This window comes from Trachurus japonicus, chromosome 2 (genome assembly GCF_045865225.1).
Source record: "Trachurus japonicus isolate A0001 chromosome 2, Traja_1.0".
NCBI lineage: Eukaryota > Metazoa > Chordata > Actinopteri > Carangiformes > Carangidae > Trachurus > Trachurus japonicus.
This window is the reverse complement of record NC_140908.1, coordinates 3,430,570-3,451,919: the sequence shown is the minus strand read 5'-3', so window position 1 is coordinate 3,451,919 and position 21,350 is coordinate 3,430,570. Positions and strand designations below refer to the sequence as shown.

At 43.1% G+C, this 21,350-nt stretch overlaps 3 protein-coding genes across 4 annotated transcripts in view; 1 reads left to right on the top strand and 2 right to left on the bottom strand.

Annotated features, from left to right (window-relative positions):
• znf513b (zinc finger protein 513b) overlaps window positions 1-20,923 on the bottom strand; it is a 179,990-nt gene extending 159,067 nt beyond the window's left edge. The window contains exons 1-8 of one of the 2 annotated variants that reach the window (XR_015037482.1): window positions 20,777-20,923; window positions 20,198-20,452; window positions 18,957-19,079; window positions 18,022-18,159; window positions 16,345-16,857; window positions 15,028-15,224; window positions 12,100-13,811; window positions 11,938-12,059 (exon numbers count right to left, since the gene is read on the bottom strand). Coding sequence is in view for 1 of the 2 variants with exons in the window: in XM_085795828.1 (XP_085651954.1) it covers window positions 13,182-13,811; window positions 15,028-15,224; window positions 16,345-16,857; window positions 18,022-18,159; window positions 18,957-19,079; window positions 20,198-20,237 (1,641 nt within the window). In the remaining variant the exon portion in view is untranslated. Of the gene's footprint in view, window positions 1-11,937; window positions 12,060-12,099; window positions 13,812-15,027; window positions 15,225-16,344; window positions 16,858-18,021; window positions 18,160-18,956; window positions 19,080-20,197; window positions 20,453-20,776 lie in introns of those variants that run through there. The other variant, XM_085795828.1, reaches the window with a different exon arrangement.
• On the top strand, window positions 51-7,879 carry ephx2 (epoxide hydrolase 2, cytoplasmic). The gene is made up of 18 exons (XM_085795811.1): window positions 51-171; window positions 660-738; window positions 822-984; window positions 1,742-1,932; window positions 2,664-2,786; window positions 3,250-3,321; window positions 3,421-3,516; window positions 4,347-4,425; window positions 4,532-4,566; window positions 5,109-5,135; window positions 5,250-5,335; window positions 5,425-5,536; window positions 6,182-6,256; window positions 6,333-6,375; window positions 6,504-6,606; window positions 6,741-6,810; window positions 7,272-7,352; window positions 7,475-7,879. Exons 1-18 carry the CDS (start codon window positions 68-70, stop codon window positions 7,619-7,621), a joined length of 1,686 nt encoding a protein of 561 aa, XP_085651937.1. The 5' UTR covers window positions 51-67; the 3' UTR covers window positions 7,622-7,879.
• plaat1l (phospholipase A and acyltransferase 1-like) lies at window positions 8,237-11,619 on the bottom strand. The gene is made up of 6 exons (XM_085795904.1): window positions 11,604-11,619; window positions 11,448-11,494; window positions 10,322-10,451; window positions 9,991-10,079; window positions 9,014-9,178; window positions 8,237-8,443 (listed from the first exon to the last, which is right to left on the bottom strand). Exons 1-6 carry the CDS (start codon window positions 11,605-11,607, stop codon window positions 8,378-8,380), a joined length of 501 nt encoding a protein of 166 aa, XP_085652030.1. The 5' UTR covers window positions 11,608-11,619; the 3' UTR covers window positions 8,237-8,377.
• Window positions 20,924-21,350: the final 427 nt, after the last annotated feature.

The window sequence follows — 21,350 nt, the reverse complement described above, 5'->3', positions numbered from 1 at the left end:
TAGAGGCCACAGTGAACCCTGAACAAAACCAGAGCCTCACAGCTGCTCTCAGTCACACTCTGACAACATGGCTGACTGCAAAGTGGTCCTGTTCAACTTCTGGGGAGTTGCTGTCTCTTCACGACCTGATGCAGTTTTCCACAAGCTGGAGGAGTTGCACAAGCTGCCGGGGTAAGGAGCACTATGCAACATGCAACATCTCCACACTGTAAAAAATTAGGTGTTGTATTTTATTTTAAAGTCCACATAAAAATGCAGATATTTTGTGTTTTTCCTGTCATTAAATCTGCATGTGATTATTTTACTGTGAGTTTAGACGACAGGTGCACAGAAACTATGTGGCCAAAAGTAACCAGACGCCTGTGAATGGATCTTGTATGAAGAGAGTGACACAACACTGTACTGTTTCCCTGTTAGTTCCGTGTTTTTGGTCATGCTTTTACCTTTCCTGTTCTACTACAAACGCCAGTTACAGTTACACCACTGTTAGTCACATGGTAAACAACCCTCTGGTGCATAATTACACGCTAAAAGAAAAGATAAACATCTCTCATGTTTAAACCCAGAGGAATTATCATTTTCCCCTCATGGTTCTAGAGATTTCATTGGCAGCCATGTTTGTTGTTGACTTGTTGTCGTCTTTGTGTTGTTGTTCTCAGGGGTTTTCTGCGGAGTGTGGCGTCGAAAGCCGATGGCGCCATGATGAAGGCGGAGAGGGGGCAGGTGACTCTTTCTCAGGTGAGTGAGGGGGGGTCTGCCTCCTCTGTTGGATCATTAAGACTGTGTGTATTTACTGTGTGTGTGTGTGTGTTTGTGTGTAGATGATCCCAGTGATGGAGGAGGACTGTGTGAAGGAGGCGCAGGCCAGAAGCGTCACTCTGCCGCCTGATTGGTCGGTTAAAACCGTGATGGAGGCGCTGGGGGCGGCCATGATGGACGTCCAACCGGCCGTACTGAGGACGGCTGCGTGTCTGCGTCGCAGTGGTACACAACAACAACACAACAGTACACACCAACACATACACACCTATTCCACTCATAGATATACGTATATACTGACTAGAAGCCGCCTTCTGCTTCTCAGCGTACGTCAATAGTACCGCCATCTTGGGACGGGGTGTGTGCCGGTTTTGCTCTTTCGGTGGAATTTTATGTTTGCGTTTCCATGGTTTCGGTAGTCGCAGTAAATACATGGATTTTCTTTTTTTTTTTCTCAATGAAAATCTGTAAAACGCATGGATCATCACACCAGCTTTTAACAATGGAAATCACACAAATTGACATCCGTGTTAAAAGCCAGCGTTAATAGATTCACTCATTATTGCACATTCCTCTTTACATACAACAACACACCCATTATTGCACATTTATCTTTACATACAGCAACACACTCATTATTGCACATTTCTCTTTCCTCTTTGCATACAGCAACACACCCATTATTGCACATTACTCTTTACATACAGCAACACACTCATTATTGCACATTTCTCTTTCCTCTTTGCATATAGCGGTTTCGGTTGAATATTCAGTGAGTTATGGCGATTTTAATGGTTGATAGACCTCTGCCTCTGTTGACTGATGCAGTAAGTAGACACGGCTTTGCCCTGACCAAGATGGCGGCCGCGTTGACGTATTCCACTCAATAGAATTGCCTGGGAACATGGCATCTAGTCAGTATATGTGTATCTATGTTGTGTTCCACTGACTCCGACTCCGCCCCCCTCCCCCCTCCCTTCAGGGTTACTCACGGCCGTGCTGGCCAATCACTGGGTCGATGACAGCGCCGCCAGAGATGGCCCCGCCCACCTTCTTGCTCAGCTGCAGGGGAACTTCGACCTGGTCCTCCAGTCCTGCCGCACAGGTCACAGGGTCCCGGAGCCCGCCATGTTCAGCTCCGCCCTGCAGCAGCTGGGAGCGACGTCACAGCAGGTGAAGAAGAACAGATGGTTAAAGTGATAGTTCACCCAAAATTCAAATTGCACTCATTATCTACTCACCCTCATGTCAACTAAGAGCTGTGAGAAGTTTCAGAGTCCTCCGTGCCTTCTCTGAGTTACGGGGGGGTCCGCATAGCAGTATTTGTCCATATAATTGTTGTCAATGGATACCAACTTTCTTCGTCCAAAAAGACACACAAAAAAACATCCAAATACCTCCATAGTGCTCGTCTGTAATGTCCCTCTTGTATTGAAGCCCCAACATGAGAAATTGTTCCGAAAAAAATTAAATAAGTCTATATTTTAAGCTTGTTTGTAGCGGAAGCTCCCAGTGTCTCAGTTCACTGCTCTTCCTGTGTCCGTGCAAACCTTGCGTGATTTGCATTGACCGGTGGAACAATTTCTCATGTTGGGGCTTCAATACCAGAGGGACATTACAGACGAGCACTATGGAGGTATTTGGATGTTTTTTGTGTGTCTTTCTGGACGAAGAAAGTTGGTATCCATTGACAACCATTATATGGACAAATACTGCTGCGCGCAGCCCCCCGTAACTCAGAGAAGGAACGGAGGACTCTGAAAATTCTCACAGCTCTTAGTCGACATGAGGGTGAGTAGATAATGAATTTTGGGTGAACTATCCCTTTAATAATAAATACCTGTCTGGGATCAGGTGACTCACCATGACATGATGATGATGACCTGATCCTCTTCTTCCCTCAGGCCGTGTGGCTCGACACCGATGAGGACGGCGTGAAGGCGGCCGAGGCGGCGGGGATGAAGGCCGTGCTGGTGCAAAGTCTGGACGCCGCTCTGGACAAACTGGCCGGTTTTACCGGAGTCCAGGTGCAGACCGGTGTTATAATGAGTGATGTTAACATGTTAAAGGATTAGTTCAACATTTTGGCAAATTTGCCTATTGCCATAATCCCTATATTCATTTGATTGTTGGTGCAAGCTGTTTTTAGGAGGCACATGGTACTTTCACATTTCCCTCATCAAACTCATCAAATACACAATCCAACAACTCCAAAACGCTCTGGTGGACAAGTTGTGACCTGCACATTCACCACGCTATGAGATAAGAACAGAACGTGCAGGTCACAACTTGTCCACCAGAGCGTTGTGGAGTTGTTGGATTGTGTATTTGATGAGTTTGATGAGGGAAACCAAGAAATCCCATGAGCCTCCGTAGCGTAGCTCTGAGTAGCTCGCGGCTCTGCTCCGCCGTTCTAAAAATAGCTTGCACCGACTATTAAATGGGCCAATTTGCCAAAATGTTGAACTATCCCTTTACCTGGTGCTGCAGGCTGTCAGAGCTGAGGATGGCGCCCCCTGCTGCAGCCCCGAGGAGGTGTCGCACGCCTACGTCACCATCAAGGTAAACAGGAGCAGCAGTGTCAGTCATACAGGTGGGACTCAGGTGTTGCCTTGTGTCATCTAAAGCTCCTAAACTCATCTCTCTGTCTGTCTGTCTCAGCCCGGTGTGCAGACTCACTACGTGGAGATGGGCTCAGGACCGCCGGTGCTGCTGTGTCACGGCTTCCCAGAGAGCTGGTACTCCTGGAGACACCAGGTAAGAACTCGCCCGGAAATCAAACCTGGAGCATCCAGTCAACTAAGCACTAGTCACGAAGAACATATTCATGCTGCACATTAAAATCAACAGGAGAACCCTGGCTACACTGCAAAAACTCAAAATCTTTCCAAGAATATTTGTCTTATTTCTTGTCAAAATGTCTTATTTCTAGTCAAAACTAATCTCTTTCCACTTTAAATAAAACTCATCACCTAAAAAATGAACTTGTGTTTAGATAATTTTCACTTGTTTCAAACTAATTTTCACTTGTAATAAGTAGAAAAAAGTTTTTTGTGCTTGTAATAAGAAAGAAAATCTTGCTCCACTATCAGATTAGATAGACTTGAAATAAGTAAAAAGTGTCTAAAAACAAGCTACTTTTTTTATGTACAACTATGTATGTATATGTATAACTATACATATTTTAGGTATAATGAGATTTGGTTTGACTAGAAATGACATTTTGACAAGAAATAAGACAAATATTCATGGTAAGATTTTGAGTTTTTGCAGTGTATACATATAAACCATTTTTACACACACCAATCAGGATAATTAAAGTAGAATCAGCTTTATAATCATATTGTTTGGATACATTTAACCCTTTTCTTTCAAATGTACTCACATAGCTATAGTTTTAACAAAAAAATGGCTTGAAATGAGAATCAAGCTCTCTATCTGCAGACATTCAGTTCACTACAGCTTGGTTGGACCAAACCATTGTGAGCCATGAGTTTGGAGTCGTGTGAACTGAATGACAATTAACCAATGGGTAACTTGTGCTGACTCACCATGTTGTTCTCCCCCCTCCTCTCTCTCTCTGGTAGATCCCGGCCTTGGCAGCTGCAGGGTTCAGGGTCCTGGCTCTGGACATGAAGGGCTATGGAGAGTCGACAGCGCCCCCATGTGTGTGCACGTGTCCATAACTCATTATCTAGATTAGAATAAACAGAGACAAACAGGCGACGACAAATACCTCACCTCTTTAACTGTTTGATCTTCACACCTACAGATATAGAGGAATACTCACAGGAGCAGCTCTGCAAGGTACAAACACACACACCTGTTTAACCCTTTCATGACCCTGTGTGTTACTGCTACCTCCATACTAGGGGTGTGCCAAAAAAATTGATTCACATAAGAATTCTCATTTAATACGATTCAGAATCGATATAAAATGTCCCAAAATCGGCTGTCGGCCTCCGTCTCCTTAGAATTTAAAAGGCAGCATGGTTAACTACACTATTTTTTTTAATAAAGAGGCACTTTTAATTTTGTTACTTAAGAAATATGTGATATTGCTTTTATGCAACAGTTTCAACAATTCCATCTAAGCATGGACAAATGTTTAAAACTCAATAAATGTGAAAAAGACACTTTAGTCATTCTGTCTTGCAAAGCAGACTGGAGTAGATCATGAGGATCCTTTAACACCGATAGACTGAAGCAGAAATCATTAGGAATCAAATCGCTTTGAATCGAAAATCGATTTTGAATCGAATCGTAGCCCCAAAACTCAGAATCGAATCGAATCGTGAGACAGTAAGAGTTTCCCACCCCTACTAACTCTGCTTCTGTTGCTTTACCAGGATTTAATCACATTCCTGGACAAACTGGTAAGTTACAGCACCATTACACAAACACAAACACACACAAATGATCAATGACTTTATGTGATAGAAAACAATAAAATATTGGAAATGTCAAACCAGACTGTGTGTGTGTCTCAGTCCATCCCTCAGGTCACACTGGTGGGTCACGACTGGGGTGGCGCTGTGGTCTGGAACATGGCTCGCTATTTTCCTGAGAGAGTCAGGTAAACACACACACACACAAACACACACATGCACACACACACATTCAGACTGGAGTGTGAGCTGGTATACTGTGTGTGTGTGTGTGAAGGGCCGTGGCGTCTCTGAACACCCCCCTGTTCCCGGCCGACCCCTCCACTCCTCCTTCAGCGAAAGTGAAGCACATTCCCATATTCGACTACCAGGTGTTCTTCCAGAAGCCGGTGAGTACAGTCTACGGTGGCCCAGAGGGCTCAAAGCAATGCAGCTTTAAAGGAGACATATTCTGCCCCCTTTTCCACAAATGAAAATAGTTCCCTGGTGTCTTAAAGACATATCTGTGACATGCTGCGGTCAAAATACCGCAAGGATCAAACATCACAGCTCCAAAACAGCCCTGTTCAGAACGGCTGGTTTCAGTGCCTGTCCCTTTAAATGCAAATGAACCACTGCTGGCTCCGCCCCCTTCTACTGGTATTATCCAAATTTGAAAACTAATTACGTCATTTCAACCTCAGGAGCCTGAAAATTACAGATTTTTTTTGTCAATTTTCACATTTTGGAGACCGGAAGGCAAAACAAACACCCAGAAATATGTTAAAGAGCCTTCAAAAAGTCATATTTCCATAATATGTCGCCTTTAAATCAACACACAGAGACACAACGGTGCAACAAATTCAGAACCAAACAACTCACAACAATAAACCAAACAAACTCACTAACAGGAAGCTGTCTGCACAACTTCTAAAATCAAGAAGAAGAAGAAATGAAGGCCCCAGACCGGTCCCTCGCTTTACTGCGTCCCCAGAAACACTTCCTGTTGTGTTGAAGACTATTGAACTATTGAATGGTACGTGTGTGTGTTGCAGGGCGCTGCAGAGGCCGAGCTGGAGAAAAACCTGGAGAGAACATTCAAGATTTTCTTTTCCAAAAGTAGTGAAGAAGTGAGCGTTAACACAAACACACACACACACAGATCTATCTCTCAGGTGTGCATAGGTAACATGGTTTCTTCCGCAGGCGCAGCGGCCGTCCCTCAGCACCGCAGGCGTCTGTGCTCGAGGTCAGAGGACGACTTCCTGCTCCGTATATATATCACACAACTTAGAGACAACATCTGTAGTATGTGTAACGTTGTGTGTAACGTTGTGTGTAACGTTGTGTGTAACGTTGTGTTACGTTGTGTTTCAGGAGGTTTGTTCGTGGGGCTTCCCGAGCAGATTCCCAAGAGCTCCATGTTGACAGAGGCCGACCTGCAGTACTACGTCAGCCGGTACAAGGAGAACGGCTTCAGGTGAACACACACACACACACACACACACACACACACACACTGTTTATGCCATGAAGCCATAATTTCAAAATAAAAGCTGCAGGTTCCTGTTTGTATTTTTGTTATTTATCATCAACCATCGCTGTGTGTGACAGGGGGCCTCTGAACTGGTATCGTAACAGTGACGCGGACTGGAAGTGGATGTGTTCTCGACCTAATACGAAGGTTTGTCACTAGGGGATGTCCCGATTACTTGTTTTTTTCTCAATTAATCGTAGTATTAAACGGCACAATTAATTGATCGTTAAGATTCCTAAATACCGTCACTTTCACAAAAATTGACAGATGTGGGCAAAAATAAAGGTAAATGCACAGATACTGGTCCATTTATCTAATGTAACATTGAATTGGTGGGAATTTAAATGTTAGCGTGTCATTTTTAATAAAAAGAAATGGCAAAATAAAACAAAAAGCGATTAAAACAAACGCAGATATTTGGTATAGATGACAATTTATGACCTGAATATTTCAAACATTTCCCCTGGGGATAAGAATTGGTCATATATTAAAAGATACTTGAAATATTTTGTGTTAACAATGAGTAATGTAATTATATTTTGACTATATTTGATTTGCAACACAACCTGGAGAGGAAAAACTTAAGTGTGTGTGTGTGTGTGTGTCAGCTGCTGATGCCGGCCCTGATGGTGACGGCAGGTAAAGACCCCGTCCTGCTGCCGGTCATGTCCAAAGGAATGGAGAACATGGTGAGAACAGAAGCATCTAGATCGACTAATCAATCAATCAATCAATCAATCAATCACTCAATTAATCAATCTGACATGTGATTATTTATCTATTAATTAACTAATCAATGAATTGATGTCAGGTCCCGAACCTGAGCAGAGGACACATCGAGGAGTGTGGACACTGGACTCAGATGGACAAACCGGCGGAGACCAACGACATCCTGATAAAGTGGCTCAAGGAGACACACGGGAATACGGGGGGAGGAGGGGCGACTCCCAGACTGTAAGAGGGGAGGGAAGGAAGAAAGGAAAGGAAGGAAGGAAAGGAGGGAGGAAACAAAACTAACAAAAATCCTGCAGAGACTAATTCCACCAAAATGAGATTTCACAATAAAACGCTCCATTTCCTGTTGTGTCAGTGTTACACGATTTAATTAGATTATTATCACACATTTACCTGATAATTAAAATAAATCTGGTTTAACTCTGGTATCAATAATTCGGTAAAACTGAGAATTTAAATAAAAAGACACTTGATTCATGAAACCAGGATGTTTCAGAAACATTTCTTCACTCCTTCTCAAATCTGTGTCGGGTTAAAAACATTTTTAATGAAGGTAAACAGAGAGAAAAAATAATAATAAAGGAGAGAAAGTACAAGTTTTAAACAAAGTGTAATTACATTCCTCCACAATTATACATGAGTGAATATATTTCCAGACTTTTTCTTGTTAATTATGACTTCATTTTAAAATATTAAAACTTTTCCACATAAAAAAATCAGTTTTTAGTTTAAAAATGTTCCCAATCTGTCAATCATTTGTCTTGTTTATGTCATTGTATGTTATTGGCATCAGGACATTTTGGGAATAAAATATTTTCTTTTTTTTATATATATATAAATTAAAAAACTTCACCTGATCATTTTACTGTGACAACATTTTGACTTTTGTCTCAAAAATATCTGAATTTTATTCTGAAAATCCAACATGTGTTTGAGGAGCGGTGGCGCCCTCTGGAGGCCGCGGCGTGAAACAGTTTTCTCACAGTTTCTTCTGCTGAAACAGCTTCTTCCAGGCCGGCATGATGTGTTTATAAATTGTCTCTATCTGGAACACACACACACACATACACAGCGACGATGAGCGTGATGACGTCATGAACTGATCACCTTCTACCTGTTCAACATTTTTGGCAAATTGGCCCATTGCCATAATCCCTATAGTCATAGCAGTAGGTTCGTTACCTTTAATTGTCGGTGCAAGCTATTTTTAGAACGGCGGAGCAGAGCCGTGAGCTGCTCAGAGCTACGCTACGGAGGCTCATGGGATTTCTTGGTTTCCCTCATCAAACTCATCAAATACACAATCCAACAACTCCAAAACGCTCTGGTGGACAAGTTGTGACCTGCACATTCACAGCGTAGCTCTGAGCAGCTCACGGCTCTGCTCCGCCGTTCTAAAAATAGCTTGCACCGACAATTAAAGGTAACAAACCTACTGCGATGACTATAGGGATTATGGCAATGGGCCACTTTGCCAAAATGTTGAACTATCCCTTTAATGTCTCAGACAGTTTATTGATCGGTGATTATTATTATTATTCATCCTGGTGTTCACTGTGTCAGAGTGATGAATGAAACGTGGTGGTGGAGGTGAATGAGTGAACGAGTCTCTGACCTGCTCTGACTTCTTGACTCCGTATCTGAAGAGCGTCGCCTGGTGCTCGCTGTTGTGAAACAGGATGTCGAAGGTCACCTCGCGGCCCATCATGTCGTCGATGGACGGCTTCACCACGCTGTGGAAGTCCCGCGCCGAGAACGACTCGTCCAGCATGTTGTTGACCTGAGACACATGAGACAAATGTTCTTCATAAATCAGCATCTCTACATGTTCGATTCCAGTGTTTTCCAGCAATGTTGGTTTCTGAAGTTTAAAAAATGAGTGTTGTGTTGTGGAAAAATGATGATGAACTTGTTTTCTTTGCATTATTTTTACTATTCAAGGTCTGAAAACACTAGAACATTTCAGTCAGTAAGTGACTCAATCAAAGGCTGAAAAGAAGCTTTTAATTTTTTACGTCTGTGACTTCCTGTTGTCTGAGCTCGAGTACAGTTTAATGTTGTCTCAGTGTTTTGTGTTTAAGAAATATCACAAGTGTTTGAATGAAAACGGCAAAAAAAAGTCTAAAATATTAACATAAATAAGGACTAAACTAAACATCTACCTTTATTCTGAAGGAGCGTTAATACAAACATCAACCTTTATTCTGAAGGAGCGTTAATACAAACATCTACCTTTATTCTGAAGGAGCTTTAATATAAGTGTTTTCCACCAATGTTAATTTCTGAACTCTTACTACGTTTAAAAAATGAGCGTTGTGTTGTTGAAATATGATGATGAACTTGTTTTTTTTGCATTATTTTTACTATTCAAGGTCTGAAAACACTAGAACATTTTTGTTAGAAATACAAATGCTCTAAATGACAATATTTTTATTTAAAATTTGGGAGAAATGTTGTCAGTAGTTCATAGAATAAAACAAAAGTGTTTGTTTTACTCAAACAAATACCTGTAAATAGTAAAATCAGAGAAACTAAAGGGGTCTTTCCCCATTTTTTCTGTATATGTGTGCGTTTAATGTGTTTGGGCGTCACCTTGTATTTCTTCCCCACCAGCTCCAGTGGATCCAGTTTGACCTCTGACCTCAGAGCTCGGCCGAAGAGCGGGAGCTTGGCGTCCGAGTCTGACAAACACACAGATACAAGAAGAAGAAGAAGAGCATGAAAACACCTGTATCTTAAATATTTCTATTCATTTCTACTAAATAAGACTTCTCCTTTTCCTAAGATGAGAAGCATCAAAACTCATAAGAACATAATCAGAGAAGCATGCGTCATCGGTTTACATCTGCCGACTGACTGACACATTTCTACTTGATTGATTCTAAAACAGGAAGTAGAGTTTTGTCTGTTTCTGGGCACCGACCTCGGCAGGTCAGATGAGCCACGTAGGGAACGCCGTCTCTCTCCCCGTAGTACACGGCGAAGTGGGAGAAGTACTTGTTCCTGGGATACTCCACAATGTCCCCCGGGAACGGCTTCGGCAGGGATTTGGTCTGTGAGGACAGGAAGTGATACCAAAATAAAATACAATACAATACAATACTTACAACAACCATTACACTCCCAAATAGTTTCACAGTCAGTTTTTTGTGATGTTGCAAAAACACATGACAAGAGTTGATGATTAAAATCTAATCTGTGCTCAGTGATCACCATTTCAACAGAAAGCAGAAGTTTTTTTTTTTTTTATAACCACAAGAAAAAACTGAAGCGAGAAACCACAAAATGAAAAGCTGCTGTCTGTGAACATCGGTGCCCTGTTACTGCACTCTGTTCTTCTGTTTTTATATATTATTACAGCTCCTTCAGAATAAAGCTAGACGTTTATATTAAAGCTCTTTCAGAATAAAAGGTAGATGTTTGTATTAAAGCTCCTTCAGAATAAAGCTAGATGTTTAGTTTAAAGCTCTTTCAGAATAAAAGGTAGATGTTTGTATTAACGGTCCTTCAGAATAAAGGTAGATGTTTATATTAAAGCTCTTTCAGAATAAAGGTAGATGTTTGTGTTAAAGCTCCTTCAGAATAAATGTAGATGTTTGTATTAAAGCTCCTTCAGAATAAAAGTTGATGTTTATATTAAAGCTCCTTCAGAATAAAGATATATGTTGGTATTAAAGCTCCTTCAGAATAAAAGGTATATGTTTGTATCAAAGATCCTTCAGAATAAAGGTAGACGTAATTTTTTATATTTTAGACTTTTTTGCCGTTTTCATTCAAACACTTCTGATATTTCTTAAACACAAAACACTGAGACAACATTAAACTGCACTAGAGCTCAAATGACAGGAAGTCACAGACTTTTAAAATGAAAAACCCTCTTTTCAGCCTTTGATTGAGTCTCCTACTGACTCGATCAAACTTTATCAATTTTAACTTCATTAAAAACTTATCTCTAATAATAAAAGGCAGTGATTTCAGTATAAAAGTCTTGTTAATTAATTAAATACATAAATAAATACAACTGATGATAAATTTGTCCCCGTACTCACCAGACCCATGGGTTTAGGTGTTTTACTGTCGCTTTCTACAGCCGCCTCTGAAATTAAAACCACATACACACTCACACATAGACAGAGAAACTCCAGCTGCTTTACATACAGGCGTGATAATGTCTGTCACAGTCCACTGCCCTCGCCCTCACCCACCCATCTGTTAGTGCTATGCTCTGAGCTGTGGTGCATCGTGTGTGTGTCTGTGTGTGTGTGTCTCTCTGGAGTCGAGGTCGATTCTTGAGGGACGCTCCTGCAGGTTTGTGGACGACACGTCGTGGTCGTGGTTTTGGGAGCAGCAGCAACAGCAGCAGGTCGTCCCACCCAGCGAGGCCTCGTCCACCTCTGGGCGTGTGGAGCAGGTGTTTCCTACGCAAAAGAGGAAGTAGCTTCAATCAGATGGGTTTTACTGGAGGACGTGAAGGCAGCGTGAACAACACAGAAAGATAAAGAAAGAGAGAGAGAGAGAGAGACATCCAAAGCTGCTGCACCTTCTCCTAAAAAGAGGAAATATCGATTTCTAAGAGTCTAAAAGTTACAAAAGAAACAGTTAGAGCCAAGATAATTTACACAACTCAACAGCCACACACAGTAATCTGGAGCTTTCATGGTCTTCATCACAAGTGTTATCAAGTGAGCTGCAGCTCTGAACAGAATCAAGGAGACAAAAAAGGTTTTTTCTACTCAAGTCTTTTCTTTTGACACTTTTATTCTGTTTAAAAACATTTAAGAAATATTGATTTCTAGTCAACGTGATCAGTATTTATTTATCGCGAGTATAATCAACATGTCATTGCTGTCGAGTGTCCTTCTCTTCAATCCCTTTAAAAAAAAAAAAAAAAACCCCACTGGATCAGCACAGTGATACGTCAGCAGTTCAAAGGAAAAGGTCAAATTCATGAGCTTTTTCTCCAAAGTATCACAAAGTGCAGAGGATTCAGTGATGAAATCAAAGCTGTCAGAAGTCCTGCCGTTGGTTTTTATCCCACTAAATAAATCTATCTCTCTATGTTTCTACTACGTCTGATAAGTTCACAGTTTTTTTCCAGAGCTGCTGTCTGAACCAGGACTTGATCTGACTTTAGCTTATTAAAATAAAATAATAAAAAAACAAAACAACAATCCACAGGCTTCACATCATCTACAGACGTTTGTGTCAAGGCCAAATTCAAGTAAATAAGAACCATGAGTGTTTTGGAGTTACATTTCATGATTTAATAAAAAATAAAAAGTTCTCTCACGATTAAATCATTTTGGTTCTTCTCTCGGTCGATTTTCAGAAGAAGAAGCGATGACGATGTTTCGACATGTGGCTGCGTTGTGTTTTTTCTTTGTGTAGAGCCCAGATTTGTACGAAAATAAAAAGAGATCTCTTAATTAAATCCACTTAAAGCCTCTGTGATAACAACAAAGATAACTATTATGATAACCATGATAATGATGATGATGATCCACTCTGCTCGAATGAAAAAACCCACCGCGTTAGAAAATATAGATTCTCTACAGAGAAAAAAAATAAACATTTCACTTCAGATTGAGATACAGAGGAGGAGAGAAACCTGATGATGTCACTGATGTGAAGTCACACGTTAATGCCCCGTGATAAAGTCAGTGCAGCGTTACAGTCGTTCAGTCCATCGAAGGCACCTGAGTTTAGCTCCAACCTGAAGCCGGAGGTTCACCAGTGTATACACAACACACACACACACACATTCACGCACATTCACACACACTCTAACTGTGTTCCTCTCCCTGACTCTGGCTCTCCTGAGTGTCCTTGCCCCAGCCGAGGTCGTTGCCGGGCGCGTGCTTGTCCCAGCTGTCCGTGTTGTGTCCGTGCTTCCTCTGGTGGCGTTTGTAGTTGTCCCAGTGACCCGTGGTGTAGCCGCACTCGCCGCACGCGTACGGCTTCTCGCCCGTGTGCCGCAGCATGTGCCTCTTCAGGTTCATGCTCTGGTTGCAGGAGTAGCCGCACACGCAGCAGTGGAACGGCTTGGCGCCCGAGTGGATGCGCTCGTGCCGCCGCAGGTTGGCCAGGTTCCCGCAGGCGTAGCTGCACGACGGGCACTGGTACGGCTTCTCGCCCGTGTGCACGCGCATGTGCCGCTTGAGGTTGTCGAGGTGCGAGGAGGTGTAGGCGCAGTGCGGGCAGCGGTGCGGCTTCTCCTCCGAGTGGGTGTGGGCGTGGCGGGCCAGGTGGTTGGGGTAGTGCGACAGGAAGGGGCAGTGTGGGCAGCGGTACAGCTTGGTGCTTCGTTGGCCTCGCCGCGAACCCCGGGACGCCACCGCCACCGCCGCCACCGGGCTGCAGGGGGCGCCGGCTTCGTCTTTAGACAGGAGGTCCAGGGAGCAGCGGCGACACACCTGAGAAAACACAGACATGAAAACATCCGTCACACATCGACACGGACGAGACGAGACGTAAACTAATGGAAAAACCTTGATAAAGAATTAAAAAACACATGAATCACTACATTTAAAAACATGTTTAAAACTAAGTATTCAATTAACAAAAGCCAAGTAGTAGTAAAAATTGAAGATAATTATGTAGAATGACAAGTTAAAACCAAAATACGATATGCAAGGATAAAAACATTAATTATTAATGAGGAATGAATGTATTGACTTGTGTAATAATAAACTTGGTGCTGCAATGGATCCAGTCCATCGCTATGTATAGTATGTATGTATGAGTGAGTATTATACATTAATAATATGTCGTTGCATTTGCTGTGGCATCGTTTCAATAAGCTTCTGCACTGACACAGCATTTATTTTCGTCCAGAGTTGCATTAATTTTTCAAAGATTCTCAGTGGGGTTCAGGTCTGGACTCGTTCTTCCTTGAAGATGATGGTTCCCCACTCTCCTTCCAGTTTTTAATAGTACGTTGGACAGTTCTTAACTCAATTTAGAAGTCTCAGCAATCTGTTTAGATGTTTTATTTGCTTGATGCCAATAACTTGACCCTTCTGAAACAGATTAACACAGGATGTGTCTTCCAACATGGTTGTATCTGCATCAGTTATGGATAAATAAGTTGTTTCCAGCTGAAACATCATCATCCATGCAGTAATTATCCAATGGGAGGCTCTTATCTATTAGCTTGGTTAAATCCAAGTTGACTCTTGCTTAGATTAATCTTAGGTATTGCTCTCAGTTTGGTTCAAATCAATGTTTAAAACAGTGTTATCCCGTTATCTTAACCCTGTAATCCAAACTGTATGTATATGTATTTCTTAATGTTATTGTGCAATATCTATTTATTCCTACAGGTTTTATTATAATACTGATTTTTAATAACTGGATGACTTATTTATTTTTTTCTTGTGTGAGTACATGCGTGTCATTGAGGTTGTCCTTTATAGCTTGTTTTAGTATGTTTTAGCCCTGGAATGGATGTGGCACCACAAATTTCGTTGCACTTGTCTGTTGCAATGACAATAAAGGCTATTTGATTTGATCTATTATGTTCTGCTGAATGGACCGAAATAGTAATAATAATTTTAAAACAAACTACAACTACAAACTATTCTGAAAAAAATCTCTAGAAACGATGATGATGATGATGATGATGCGTACCTGTCCTCCGTCGCCCTCCCCCTCGCCGTCGCCCTTGTCGCCCCCCTCCAGGTCGGCGTCGTCCAGCGTGAGGCCACACAGCCGGCAGCACATGGGGAAGAGGAGGACGGGCAGCGGGGCCGAGGGCGAGCCCAGGCCGCCCAGCGTCTGGAGGTAGCCCGAGTCCTGGGACACACGCAGCGTCAGGTCGGACACGACTGAAAAAAAGAGTTGAAATAAAGCTTTATTGATACAAGACGACCGAACAGTGAACAAGACGTGATGCTGTTTTTAAACCTCCATGTTCACTTCCCTCTGAATTAAAGCTGTTAAAGGGATAGTAGCTTTTTTTTTAAGTAGGGTTGTATGATCTACAAATAGCCCTTAAGTACTTTAATTGCAGTAGAAGACTCTCTACACTCCTCCCGTTAGCAACGCCAGCCCATATCCCTGCCCAGAGATTTACAACATACAGTGTTGTGAACGGACCCAAAGAAACGGCCTATTTTCACGGCCTAAAAGAGGTTTTACCTGAAAAAAAAATACACAGTTCCATTGTTCGCTATAATATAATTTTTTCCAGCCCCTCAAAGTGAAGGGAAGGGAAAAACGCAGTTTTTATTTGGACCTAACCAACTGCTGATCGGCGGGCGCTAACCCTGGGCGGAGGGATACGTGAGTTGGTTAGGTCCAAATAAAAACTGTGTTTTTCCTGCACTTTGAGGGGCTGGAAAAAATTATATTATAGCGAACAATGGAACTGTGTATTTTTTTTCCACGTAAAACCTCTTTTAGGCCGCGAAAATAGGCCGTTTTTTTTGGGTCCATTCACAACACTGTATGTTGTAAATCACTGGGCAGGGCTATTACGGGCTGGCGTTGCTAACGGGAGGAGTGCAGAGAGTCTTCTACTGCAATTAAAGTACTTAGGGGCTATTTGTAGATCATACAACCCCACTTTAAAAAAATGCTACTATCCCTTTAAATTTTAAACTTCTCTCCTCAGTTTCAGTCGGTCGATGAGCAGTCAACCACTCCGCTGTCCTTCCTCATTTTTTAACTCAGTCAGTTTCACCTCGTTGCTTCCTCTTTTCTGCTCGTGTTGCCCTCGTTACACTTTAAATAAAGTTTAAAAACCTCATCATGAGCCTAAATTTGATTTTATTGACTTCCCAAACCTCAACACACACTTTCATTCACAGTCTGGTCTCTGTGTTTTCTAAAATCTTAACACACACATCTGACTTTGGGCGTGTGATGTTTCTGACTCTGACTCAGTTGTTTATTACGAAGACTTCAAGTTCAAGGACGCGTGGGAATTTCCCAGCTGTGTTTTACCGTCTTCAGCTGCGGCGCTGGCCTTTTTCCTCCGCCCTCGCCTCTTCTCCTTCTCCCTCCTCTGCGGCCGCTCCTGCATGTGCATGCGCTGGTGCCTCCGCAGGTTGCCCAGGGAGTTGCAGGCGTAGCTGCACTGGGGGCAGCGGTACGGCTTCTCCCCGGTGTGCGTGCGCGCGTGGCGCTGCAGGTTGACGAGCTGGGCCGAGGCGTAGGGGCAGACGGGGCAGTGGTACGGCTTCTGCCCGTCGTGGATCCTCATGTGGCGTTTGAGGTGGTTGGAGTAACGGGAGGTGAAGGCGCACAGCGAGCAGGTGAACAGCTTCGCCGGGACGTCGGCGCCGGCGTCGTCGGCATCGGCGCCCGTCTTCGCGGCGCGTCTCCTCTTCCTCTCCGAACCGCTGCCGACGGATCGGTCCGACTCCTCCAGCTGAGGGGAGTCGACGGAGGCCGAGTGCTGCAGGCCCTCCTCGCAGGTGAGGCAGTAAAGCTCCGCCCCCAAGTCCAGACCCACACCTGAGACACACACATTCACAAAAAAAAACCACTTATAACATTATTATGTTCTTATTCTATCTTATCTTATTTTATTCTGTTCTTATTCTGCTTTTTATTTGAAATGTTTTATTTTATTTGAAATAATATTTTATTTATCTATGTATATCTCACTTTGTGTTGATTTCTCTTACAATTCAGGAGTTTGTAACAAAGAAAAATTTCCCTTTGGGGAAAATAAAGTAATTCTGAATCTTAAAGCAGATATCATCGGCACGGCCGTTTCGGCTAATGCTGTGTTCAAGGCAGGCTTTTGAAACCGTAAGTTACAGCTTCAAGTCACAACTACGACTTGGTAGCGTTCCAGGTAACCCGTAGCTCGTGTTTTTACCGTCCTGTTGTCTGTGAAAGTTTCCTATAACGGCCACTCGTAACTTCCGACCCGTGAACTCGTACCAGATCGAACTGGTATGACTTCACAGGAAGGAAAAACACAAAGTACGAGTTTCCTTGAACGCACCATGAGTTAGCAGCCCCCGCCCTTGTCAGGCATCAATTGGTCCTCGTGCTACGTCACCACATTCACGCGCATCCCTTGGCTGCACACACAGCCCTTCATGCCGTTCTCTCCCCTCATTGGATAACACTTGTATCCCACAAGGAAAATTTTCTCCTCGGGTTACAGCAGAGCAGAGTGACGGAGAGACTCGTGTTTAGGCTGAAATACTTCATGTAAGTGATTGCTGACGGAAAAGAGGACTATTTAGGACTTATATTAACAAAAACATTCCACTGATATCTGCTTTAAAGATATCTATATTCAACAATTTACTATCTAACAATCAATAACTATAATTGATAATAGCTCTGCAGTAAACTCTGAATAAATACTTATTACTCGATGTAAATCAGTAGAAACAGGTGAAAATCCTCGAACTACAGGCACCTTACAAAAAGAATCAGATGAAAAGAAAGGAGCGATGGCGACATCTTTAAATGGACGAGAATCGTTTTAGACGCATGAAAAAAAAGAAAGACCTGAAGAGAGACTCCAGAAATAAAAGTCTAAGTTTGAGCTGCTGCCTCTTGAAGACAAGAGTGGTGCAGCTCAGTGAAAGAGGAGGAGAAAAAGAAGAAGGAGAAAAAGAAAAAAAGAAGAAGAAGAAGAGGAAGAAAAAGAGTTACCCAGATCTAGTCCGGCCCCCAGCGGCGTGTCTCCCAGCAGCTGACCACATCCTTTACAAGAGAGAAACGCTGGGAAAGTGGAGTGTGTTGGAGCCGAGGGGTCGTCGTCCTCCACGCTCAGAGAGAAGACGGTCATACCTGAGGAAGTGGACAGATGTTTTAGTTTTAGTCTCTGCAGTTAAAGCACACCTCTGTGCCTTAAAGCAGAAGTAAGTGGTCCGGTCGTTTTCGCTAATGCTGCGTTCCAGGCAGGCTTTTGAAATCGTAAATTACAGCTTCAAGTCACAACTTACGACTTTGTAGCGTTTCAGGCAACCCACTCGTGGTTTTCCGACCTGTTTTACCGGTGAAAGTCACTATAACGGCCACTCGTAACTTCTGACCCGTGAACTCGTACCAGATCGAACTGGTACGACTTCACGGTCGGAAAAATACGAGTTTCCTTGAACGCACCATAACAGTCCTCGTCCCTACGTCGCCACATTCACGGCGTCCCTTGGCTGCACACACAGCCCTGCATGCCGTTCTCTCTCCTCATTGGATAAAAACTGTAGGATACGATAAATGTTTTCTCCTCGGCTCAGAGCAGAGCAGAGTGACTGACAGACCCGTGTTTCGGTCCAAACACTCTATGTAAGTGATTGCTGTCGGAAGATATAACTATTTAAGACTTATATTAACACAAATATATAACTTACTTCTGCTTTAACCTGGTAAAATAAAGGTAAAATAAAAATCTGGAGACGCTGCCTGACTGTGCTACAGCAGCAGATGTTGACACACGGAGACGGAGAGGAAAACCAAACACTAGGAGCAGGTTTGACAGACGCCTTGGAGCTAAATGTTTATGAGCAGCCAAACTGTCCCAGTGTCTTCCTCCTCCTCCTCGTATAATAAACAGTAAACACAGCTCGTCGTGTGTCTGTGTCTCTCACCGGACTCTCGATCCAGACCCATGATCTCCGAGTCTCCAAACTCCAGCTCTCCGCTCAGCAGGAAGTCGCTCTCCAAAACCAGGCAGCCCGGCTCGCACACCACCGCCCCGTCCTCCGACTCCACTGGACACACAAACGCACACAAAAACACATTCATCAGCATAATAACAGGCAGAAAATTAGATTAGGATTGATGCAAGTCCTGAAATAATATGATATTATCCATCCTGGGCTCAAATAAATAAAAAGAGTTTTATTGGTCATGAAACCGGGAACATGTGTGTCTAATGTTTCACAGAAGCAGAAGAAACAGGACAGGAGTGATAAGTTTGGTCAGAGGAGGTGGAGGAAGACGATGATGATGATGGACGAGGGCGAAGGGGAGTAAACAGAGGGCAGAGGAAACCAGTGAGGATGAGATAAGTGCAGAGGAGGAAGAGTCGGAGGGTGAGGAGGAATGAGTCAGGAAGAGGAAGAGAAGTGAAAGAAGGAATGAGAAACGTCATTTTATTCGACCAAAAACCTTCTTTTAGTTTATTTTGGTGCTTTAATGAAGTGGATTCAGTGTTTTTCTGCAACACAGATGATTTAAGAATGATGTCTGTAAACCAACTGGAAAACCTAATTTTAGAATAAACTGAAGATGAACCAACTCGACTGAATTAAAGGATAAGAAAACAACAACATAAATACGAGGTTTGTGTGTGTAGCAAAGGAAGCGACACAGGAAGAGATGAAAGAAAGAAAGGAAGAATGAGGAGGGGGGAGGGAGGAAAAGAGGGAGGGAGGGGGGAAGGAGGTCAGGTAAAGGCCTGTGTGAAGAGGAAGAGAGGAAGTGGAGAGTCCAAGTTGAGCCAGAGCAGTCAGGATGAGATAACACACACACACACACACACATCTGCTTAAAGGACAACACGACTCCAGCAGTCTTCCTCTTTGACAGATAATGAGGAAGGAACCGAGCCTGCAGAGTCAATAATATGTCAGACCAGTTAGGCAACTTTTTTTTTTTTTTTTTGGTTTCCTTGGCAACACATTAGTATAACTCCCCCACAACGGGTTTAAACTTGTGGTAAATATACGTCTTGAAGCGACTTTTGTGTGGATTTAAAGCAACAAAGCGCCACTTCCTCCGATTGAAGCTGTGATTTGGCGTTTCGGGGAGTTAAAAAAGAAGAAGGAGAAGGAGAAGGAGGAGGAGGAGGAGGAAAAGGAAAAAAAAAAACACAGGATTAACTCACATTTGACGGGCTGCGGGTTGGACTGTTTTCTCCGCGGCATCCTCGCCTCTCTCTCGGTCTCTCGTCGGTTCCCTCCGGGTCTCGGTCCCGGTTGCAGCGGGAGACACCCGACACGAAAGTGGGCTCCGGTCCGTCAGCCAGGCAGCCAGCTAACTAACTGCTTGTAATCATCATCATCATCACCTCCTTCCTCTTCCTCTTCCTCCAACGGACAGCGGCGGCGGCGGCGTCGGTGTCATCGCTCCCGACTACTGCCTGAAACGGAAACCAACGTCCGTTAAGAAAAAAACAAAACACTAACCTTCTTTTTTTTTTTAAATCAATAAACTACAAATTAAACACATTAAATCCACATTTGACTTCGGTGTGGTTTTAAATGGCGTCACACACACTCCTGCCACTTTAAAGTTAACGCAGTGATTCATTCTTTGTTATTGTTTCACAGCAATTAGTCGGAGCCATCTTGCTAGCAGCCTGGCTAGCCGGATAACTTTAACGTTAAAAAATAAGCTGTGTTTCAGCTAAAAACTTACAAAAAAACGGCCACATCAGTAGATATAACGTCACCAATAAACCCACCTGTGATCAAGTCCGACAGAAACAACCGTGGCGTCGAAAAAACCTCAAGAACCCTTTCAGAAACACTCTTTTGTTGCCAAACGCACACCACCGCTGACAGAGCTACGCCGGGTCCGGGCTCCGGATGACGTCATTGACAGGAGCAGAGGCTCATGGGATTCGTAGTCTTTCACAGGCCATTTTCTACTTTTGATGAAACAGGGATTTTTTTTCTTAAATTAAGGTACCACTGAGGCCTCTTTGCTCATTTTATTTTACTCTATTTTAATTACACACGATTCATAGTGTGCTCCAGCCAGTAACACTTGAAAAAAAAGGACACCATATCTCGTAATAATGAAAAAACAGCCCTCAGACACCTCAGAAACCCCGAATTCACAATCCAAGAAGCCCTGTGAATCAACAGTGAATGTGAATGACAGTGTTATGATTCTTAGCAACTCAACTGTATACATGTTGTTGCACTCCACAAATGAGCTGGTAGGCCCACTAGCTAACAATGTCGAAAGATAACAAAGTGGATGCTTTTCTGACTTTTTCCCAACTCGGAAATAGCATGCATGCTAATGTATCA